Source organism: Oncorhynchus tshawytscha, unplaced genomic scaffold, assembly GCF_018296145.1.
Source record: "Oncorhynchus tshawytscha isolate Ot180627B unplaced genomic scaffold, Otsh_v2.0 Un_contig_2391_pilon_pilon, whole genome shotgun sequence".
In the NCBI taxonomy this organism is placed as follows: domain Eukaryota; kingdom Metazoa; phylum Chordata; class Actinopteri; order Salmoniformes; family Salmonidae; genus Oncorhynchus; species Oncorhynchus tshawytscha.
In genome coordinates this window covers 1-8272 of record NW_024609568.1, presented here as the reverse complement: position 1 = coordinate 8272, position 8272 = coordinate 1, and the positions used below count along the sequence as shown (strand labels likewise).

Genomic DNA, 8272 nt, shown 5'->3' with positions numbered 1-8272 from the left:
ATGCTGCTTCAATAACTGTCATAGCATTTGTGTCCAAAAATGGTACCCTATTCCCTATATAGTGCACTACTTTCAACAAGGGTCCATAGGGCTCTGGTCAAAAGTAGTGCACTATACAGGGAATAGGGTGCCATTTGGGGTCAAAAGTAGTGCACTATACAGGGAATAGGGTGCCATAGGGCTCTGGTCAAAAGTAGTGCACTATACAGGGAATAGGGCTCCATTTGGGACATGACCCTGAGTCTCCTTTTGAATGTAATGTTGAGATGTGAAACAATGTCTTTGTCTCTTTAAGAGGTGGGAGGAGAGTGTTGCCGCCCAGTCTCTCTCTCCTCCTCCCCTTCTTTTTTTAAAACTAAATTCCTCTCTCAAGAGTTTGGCATTTCCTCTGAGCTCAGAGAGAGAGAGAGAGAGAGAGAAAGAGACCGGGAAAAAGAGAAGACAAGAGAGAGAGAACAAGAGGACAAGAGAGAGAGAGAGAACCTGTTGGAGAGGAGTCTTCACAAAGACATATAAACCTGACATCATACAGACCTGAAGAGGAAAAACAGGAGGGACAGATTGAAGAAGAGAGGAGGAGAAGGAGGGGCAACTTCTGAAGAGGAACTTCAACTGACTTTAAACTGAACAAACAAGCTGGAGAGGAGAAGAAGAATAAGAAGTGGGAGTTCTGTTACAAGAAGAAAGGAGAGAAGAAGAAGAATAAGAAGTGGGAGTTCTGTTACAAGAAGGAAGGAGAGGAGACAACGGAGAGAAGAACATTGAGAGGAGGGAAAAGACGAGAGGAGAGAGAGAGTCAGCGTGTGTGTGTCAGCGTGTGTGTCATGATGGGTTAGCCTTCCCTGACCCTGTCTCAGTTCTCTGGCATCGCTAGAGAACAAGTCCTATGCAGACAAGAAGAAGAGAAAGAAGGAAGGAACCTAGGAGCAACAGAAAGAAGGAGAGAGGGGGAACGAGAAGAGAGAGAGGGAACGAGAAGAGAGAGAGGGAACGAGAAGAGAGAGAGGGAACGAGAAGAGAGAGAGGGAACGAGAAGAGAGAGAGAGTGAGAGAGAGAGGAGGATGAGTGTGTACACTCTGAACCTGCGGGTGTTCTGGCCTCTGTTGACCTGTGTGTTGACAGGTCTGGTTTTCCACCACCACATAACCCACTGGCTAAGCCCAGAATCAGGCCCAGAATCAGGCCCCGATCCTGGGTACGAGGCTGGGACAGAGCCCTGCTCTGACCAGGGCCTTCCTGTCTTTTTCTCACTCATCAAACTACTACTGGCCTGTGTCCTCTGCTACCTCTTCATAAGGTACACAGTCCACACACATCATATCTTCTCTCTTTCTCTATCTTACTCTCTCTCTCTCTCTCTCTCTCTCTTTCTCTCTTACTCTCTCACTCTCTCTCTCTCTGTCTGTCTCTCTCTCTCTCTCTATCTTTCTCTCTCTCTCTCTCTCTCTCTCTGTCTGTCTGTCTCTCTCTCTCTATCTTTCTCTCTCTTACTCTCTCTCTCTTCTCTCTTTATTGTCTGTCTTGCCAAAGCAAGTCTACAAAGTGAATATATAAAGTGAAAAACTCTTAAACATCTTTTCTCTAAAGACATCTGTCTGTCTGTCTGTCTGGCTAAAGGACTCTAAATCTGGTGTTTGTTCTTCACTGGTTGCTTTTCTCGTGGCAACAGGTCTCTGCTCTGTGGAATTTCACCCAGTAGATATGGGAGTTTTTCAAAATCTCTCTGTCTGAGGGAAATATGTCTCTCTCTCAGGAGGTCTCTCTCTTTTGTGGGCTCTAGCCTGTCTCTCTATCTTACTCTCTCTCTCTCTCTCTTTCTCTATCTTACTCTCTCTCTCTCTCTCTGTCTGTCTCTCTCTCCCACTCTCTCTCGATTCAGTTAAATTCAATTCAAAGGGATTAATTGGCATGGGAAACATGTGTTTACATTGTGTTTACATTGTGTTTACATTGTGTTTACATTGACAATGCAATTGAAATGGATAATGTACAAAACTGAAGAAGAAAGAAATAATTACAGTAAATATTATTCACAAAACTTCCAATGGAAAATACATTTTAAATGGCATATTGTGTGTGTATATACAGTGTGGTAATTATGTGCAAATAGTCAAAGTACAAAAGAGAACATAAATAAGCATAAATATGGGTTGACCTTTTCTTGTGGCAACAGGTCACACATCTTGCTGCTGTGATGTCACACTGTGGTATTTCACCCAGTAGATATGGGAGTTTATCAAAATTTGATTTGTTTTTTCGAATTCTTTGTGGATCTGTGTAATCTGAGGGAAATATGTCTCTCTAATATGGTCATACATTGGGCAGGAGGTTAGGAAGTGCAGCTCAGTTTCCACCTCATTTTGTGGGCAGTGAGCACATAGCCTGTCTTCTCTTGAGAGCCATGTCTGCCTACGGCGGCCTTTCTCAATAGCAAGGCTATGCTCACTGAGTCTGTACATAGTCAAAGTGTTCCTTAAGAAGGTTTGGGAGTCATTTCCTTTTAGGTGGTTGTATAATTTAACATCTCACTTCTGGATTTTGATAATTAATTCTACTCTGCATGGATTATCTGTTGTTTTACGTAGATTTTACAAGGATTTTCCCATGGTTGCTGTTGATGCATATCCCACGGTAGTTATTGTGGTCAAATGTGTCTTTTGGACAAATGTGTCCCAATCCACTTTTGTGGATTGGGATGATCAGTCCTTGGTTCCAAATATTGGGGAAGATGCCAGAGCTGAGGATGATGTTAAAGAGTTTTATTATAGCCAATTGGAATTTGTCGTCTGTATATTTTAACATTTCATTTAGGAGACAATCCCACAGGCCTTTTTAAAATTTTGTCCTGTAGTTCATTAATTGGAGAATCCAGTGGGTTCTGGTAGTCTTAGTTATAGAGCCAAAAATATTGGAGAAGTGATTTACCCATTCATCTTCGTTTCGGATAGATAACTCTTCATGTTGTTGTTTGTTTAGTGTTTTCCCAGAAGTGGTTTGAGTCTATGGATTCTTCAGTTACATTGAGTTGATTTCTGACGTGTTGTTCCCGCAGTGTGTTTATGAATTGTTTTAGGGCTTCACCACTGTGAAGGCTCAGGTTTTCTGGGTCTCTATGCTTTTGATTGGTCAATGTCTTTGTCAATGTGTTGTTTGCAGGGTAGCCTAGTGGTTAGAGTGTAGAGGCGGCAGGGTAGCCTAGTGGTTAGAGTGTAGAGGCGGCAGGGTAGCCTAGTGGTTAGAGTGTAGAGGCGGCAGGGTAGCCTAGTGGTTAGAGTGTAGGGCGGCAGGGTAGCCTAGTGGTTAGAGTGTAGAGGCGGCAGGGTAGCCTAGTGGTTAGAGTGTAGAGGCGGCAGGGTAGCCTAGTGGTTAGAGTGTAGAGGCGGCAGGGTAGCCTAGTGGTTAGAGTGTAGAGGCGGCAGGGTAGCCTAGCCTAGTTAGAGTGTAGAGGCGGCAGGGTAGCCTAGTGGTTAGAGTGTAGAGGCGGCAGGGTAGCCTAGTGGTTAGAGTGTAGAGGCAGCAGGGTTAGAGTAGCCTAGTGGTTAGAGTGTAGAGGCCTAGTAGTGGTTAGAGAGGCGGCAGGGTAGCCTAGTGGTTAGAGTGTAGAGGCGGCAGGGTAGCCTAGCGGTTAGAGTGTAGAGGCGGCAGGGTAGAGGCGGCAGGGTAGCCTAGCGGTTAGAGTGTAGAGGCGGCAGGGTAGCCTAGTTAGGTTAGAGGTGTAGAGGCGGCAGGGTAGCCTAGCCTGGTTAGAGTGTAGAGGCCTAGTGGTTAGAGTGTAGCCTAGGGTTAGAGTGTAGAGGCGGCAGGGTAGCCTAGCGGTTAGAGTGTAGAGGCGGCAGGGTAGCCTAGCCTAGGGTTAGAGTGTAGAGGCGGCAGGGTAGCCTAGTGGTTAGAGTGTAGAGGCGGCAGGGTAGCCTAGTTAGAGTTAGAGGGTGCCTAGCGGTAGAGGCGGCAGGGTAGCCTAGTGGTTAGAGTGTAGAGGCGGCAGGGTAGCCTAGTGGTTAGAGTGTAGAGGCGGCAGGGTAGCCTAGCGGTTAGAGTGTAGAGGGTAGGCAGGGTAGCCTAGCGGTTAGAGTGTAGAGGCGGCAGGGTAGCCTAGCGGTTAGAGTGTAGAGGCGGCAGGGTAGCCTAGTGGTTAGAGTGTAGAGGCGGCAGGGTAGCCTAGTGGTTAGGGTAGTGTAGAGTGTAGGGCGGCAGGGTAGCCTAGTGGTTAGAGTGTAGAGGGTTAGGCAGGGTAGCCTAGTGGTTAGAGTGTAGAGGCGGCAGGGTAGCCTAGTGGTTAGAGTGTAGAGGCGGCAGGGTAGCCTAGTGGTTAGAGTGTAGAGGCGGCAGGGTAGCCTAGTGGTTAGAGTGTAGAGGCGGCAGGGTAGCGTAGTGGTTAGAGTGTAGGGGTGGCAGGGTAGCCTAGTGGTTAGAGTGTTGGACTAGTTACCGAAAGGTTGCACGTTCAAATCCCCGGGGTGACAAGGTACCAATCTGTCGTTCTGCCCCTGAACAAGGCACTTAACCCACTGTTCCTAGGCCGTCATTGAAAATAAGAATTTGTTCTTAACTGACTTGCCTAGTTAAATAAAAATATACTGTTTAGGTTTTCTATTGCCAGGTTTACACCTTCACTACTACGGTGAAACATTTGGTCCTGGAAATTGTCTAAAAGGGATTGAATGTGTTGTTGCCTCATTGTTTTCTCAGTAGGTTTCTACACTACATTCCTTCCATCTACAGCATTTCTTAATATTACTCTGTTCCGTTGGCTTTGATGCCTCATGAGTATTACTCTGTTCAAGTAGACTGTGATTTTGCTGTGATCTGATTGGGGGGTGTCAGTGGGCTGACTGTGAACGCTCTGAGAGACTCTGGGTTGAGGTCAGTGATAAAGTAGTCTACAGTACTACTGCCAAGGGATGAGCTATAGGTGTATCTACCATGAGAGTCCCATTGAAGCCTACTATTGACTACGTACATACCCAGCGTGTGACAGAGCTGTAGGAGTTGTGACCCGTTTTGGTTGGTTGTTTTGTCATAGTTGCGTCTAGGGGGCTGTCAACTCCAGGTAGGTGTTTTTCCTCTCTCTCTCTCTCTCTCTCTCTCTCTGTCTTTCTGTCTCTCTCTCTCTCTCTCTCTCTCTCTGTCTTTCCGTTCTTTCTCTCTGTCTTTCTCTCTCTCTCTCTCTCTCTCTCTGTCTTTCTGTCTTTCTGTCTCTCTCTCTCTCTCTCTGTCTTTCTTTTTGTCTCTCTCTCTCTCTCTCTGTCTTTCTGTCTCTCTCTCTCTCTCTCTCTCTCTCTCTCTGTCTTTCTGTCTCTCTCTCTCTCTCTCTCTCTCTCTCTCTCTCTGTCTTTCTGTCTCTCTCTCTCTCTCTCTCTTTCTCTCTGTCTTTTTCTGTCTCTCTCTCTCTCTCTCTCTCTCTCTCTGTCTTTCTGTCTCTCTCTCTCTCTGTCTTTCTGTCTCTCTCTCTCTCTCTCTCTCTCTCTCTCTGTCTTTCTGTCTCTCTCTGTCTCTCTCTCTCTGTCTCTTTCTGTCTCTCTCTCTGTCTCTCTCTGTCTCTCTCTCTCTCTCTTTGTCTTTCTGTCTCTCTCTCTCTCTCTCTCTCTCTCTCTCTCTCTTCTCTGTCTCTCTCTGTCTCTCTCTCTCTCTCTGTCTTTCTCTCTCTCTCTCTCTCTTTCTGTCTCTCTCTGTCTCTCTCTCTCTCTCTCTCTGTCTTTTTGTCTGTCTCTCTCTCTCTCTCTCTCTCTCTCTCTCTCTCTGTCTCTCTCTCTCTCTCTCTCTCTCTCTCTGTCTCTCTCTCTCTCTCTCTCTCTCTCTCTCTCTGTCTTTCTGTCTCTCTCTCTCTCTCTCTGTCTCTCTGTCTCTCCCTCTGTTTGAGTTGCACGGTTACTACGGTGATGTTTGCTTCTGCTTTTGAAAACGTGTAATAATACCCATAATGCTGTCGGTCCCTTGATTGCACTACGTGTCCATCTGTTGAAATTTGATTAGACTGAACTATCAATGTGTAACTACAGGTACTGCTCCACCCACCCAGGGGGGCCCCAGAGGGTGCCTCTCGAGGCCGCTGACGGGGCTCTGAAATCGGGTTGGTCTCGTCGAGAGGTCCTGGAGGACTACTACGAGCGCTGGGTGCGTCTGTCTCCTCACGTCCTGGGGCACAGCAAGGCCCACGTGGCTAAACTGGTCGGGGAGCTGGTCAGAGCCGGACGTGCCACTGGAGGTATCCCAGAGTCCTCTCTGGCGTTCCGGGGAGACTTCCTGCAGGTGAGTTTCGGAAGATAACATTTTCTCTTTTTGTAGTTAAAGTATTAATTAGTTGACAGAGTTCATGGTCTACGTAAACAAACTTCTCGGGAATTCGGGTACAATTTGGGACTCACACAATCCTTGTTTGTCTGGTCTGGTTGCAGGTGGGCAGTTCATACGAGGAGCACAAGGTGGGCGCTCCAGACTACTATGACATCCTGGTACCTCTGAAGATACCCCGAGAACTCAGACTGGAGCCACGAGTATACAGGGGGGAGAGGAGGGGCGAGGAGAAGAAGGATGAGAGAGGAGAGGAGAAGGGGGAGGGCAAGAGGGATGTGAGGGGTGAGGAGAAAAAAGAGAAGGGGGACAAGAGAGCTGAGGAAAATAACAAGAGGGTGGAGGTTATAGAGAATTGGAGAAAGTCAGGGAAGGGGGAGGGCAAGGAGGATGTGAGGGAGCAGAGGGGGAGGTTAGAGAGAATGGGAGGAGGTCGGGGAAGGGGGAGGGCAAGGAGGATGTGAGGGAGCAAAGGGGGAGGTTAAAGAGAACGGGAGGAGGTCGGGGAAGGGGGAGGGCAAGGAGGATGTGAGGGAGCAGAGGGGGAGGTTAAAGAGAACGGGAGGAGGTCGGGGAAGGGAGAGGGCAAGGAGGATGTGAGGGGGAGAGGGGGAGGTTAAAGAGAAAGGGAGGAGGTCGGGGAAGGGAGAGGGCAAGGAGGATGTGAGGGGGGAGAGGGGGGAGGTTAAAGAGAACGGGAGGAGGTCGGGGAAGGGGAACATGATGAGGGTAAGAAGCAATAAAGTGAAGGAAGTCTTGAAGGACGACAGCAAGGTGGAGGAGCAGACAGAGGTCCAAGAAGAAGGGAAGGAAGTCTTGAAGGACGAGGTGAAGGAAGAGATGAAAGGGGAAAGCTCAGAGGACGGTGGGTGGAGCGGCGTGCCGCGGTGCAGTCTAGAGACGCCTCGCCGTGGGGACTGGCTACGGAAACACCGCAACTTCACTGACACCTTTTTACGAATGCACCCTTCTCGGGGGTCGCCCGAAAGGTCATCGAGCTCATTGTCAGGGGTCACGGCAGTGTCAGGAGGAGGAGGAGGGGGCGGAGTCTATCGCCTGACCCCGGACTCCGTCCTCCGTTGGTTCTACCCGGCGGTCCAGCGTTGCCTAGCAACCGTGCGCTATCCTTTCGAGCAGCGCTGTACGCTGAGTCTGGCACTCGCCGACGACCGTGTGCAGCTCCGCCTCACACCCGTTCCGACTACGTCTGCTGTCACATCTCCATGGCAATACGGCTCCTCCCTGCCATCCCCCTCGGAGACGGGGTCTACCTGGTTCCCATGGAAACGACGGCCTCGGCGGCGATGTCAAATACAGGTGTGTTCAGGTGATCAGGGGTAAATATATGATATAATTTACAAATTCAATGAAGTGTATTACTCTTTCTTCATTACTCTCCTTTCTTTGATCATTCATTCATTATTTAATCATTCATTCATTATTTCATTCATTCATTATTTAATCATTCATTCATTATTTAATCATTCATTCATTATTTCATTCATTCATTATTTCATTCATTCATTCATTATTTCATTCACTAAATCATTAATTCCCTGTCTCCTTCTTTCCTTCCCTACCTCCTTCCTTACTTCTTTTCTTCTTTCTTTACTTCCTTCTGTCCTTCATCCATCCATCCATCCATCCATCCATCCATCCATCCATCCATCCATCCATTCTCTCATTTCATTCTCATCCATTCATTCCAGACCAGCACCAGAACCAGCAGAGCGATGAGAGGGACCTGTGGACTTTGTTCTTCCCCCGCCAGGAGCAGCGTCTGCTAGGCTGGCTCCGTGGCCGCTCACCACAGCCCTCCTGCCACCTCAAGGTACTCCAGCTGACCAAGGCGCTGCGTGACCTGGGTGGCCAGGCACTGGACAGCCACCGGGGGGCGCTCTGGAGGTCAGTCCTCTCCTCCTACACGCTGAAGACGGCCTGGCTGCGTCTGCTACTCAGCTCTCCTGCAGAGGTAGGAAA

The 8272-nt window shown here is 48.4% G+C and overlaps 1 protein-coding gene across 1 annotated transcript; it reads left to right on the top strand.

The window, feature by feature from the left end:
* Positions 1 to 378: 378 nt before the first annotated feature.
* LOC112239183 (inositol 1,4,5-trisphosphate receptor-interacting protein-like 2) lies at positions 379 to 8264 on the top strand (the record flags this gene model as incomplete). Its single annotated transcript, XM_042315945.1, is given in 6 exon segments — positions 379 to 1298; positions 6001 to 6250; positions 6397 to 6741; positions 6950 to 7442; positions 7445 to 7609; positions 8002 to 8264. Coding segments are annotated over 6 exon segments (1752 nt in total), but the record flags the coding sequence as incomplete, so codon positions are not given.
* Positions 8265 to 8272: the final 8 nt, after the last annotated feature.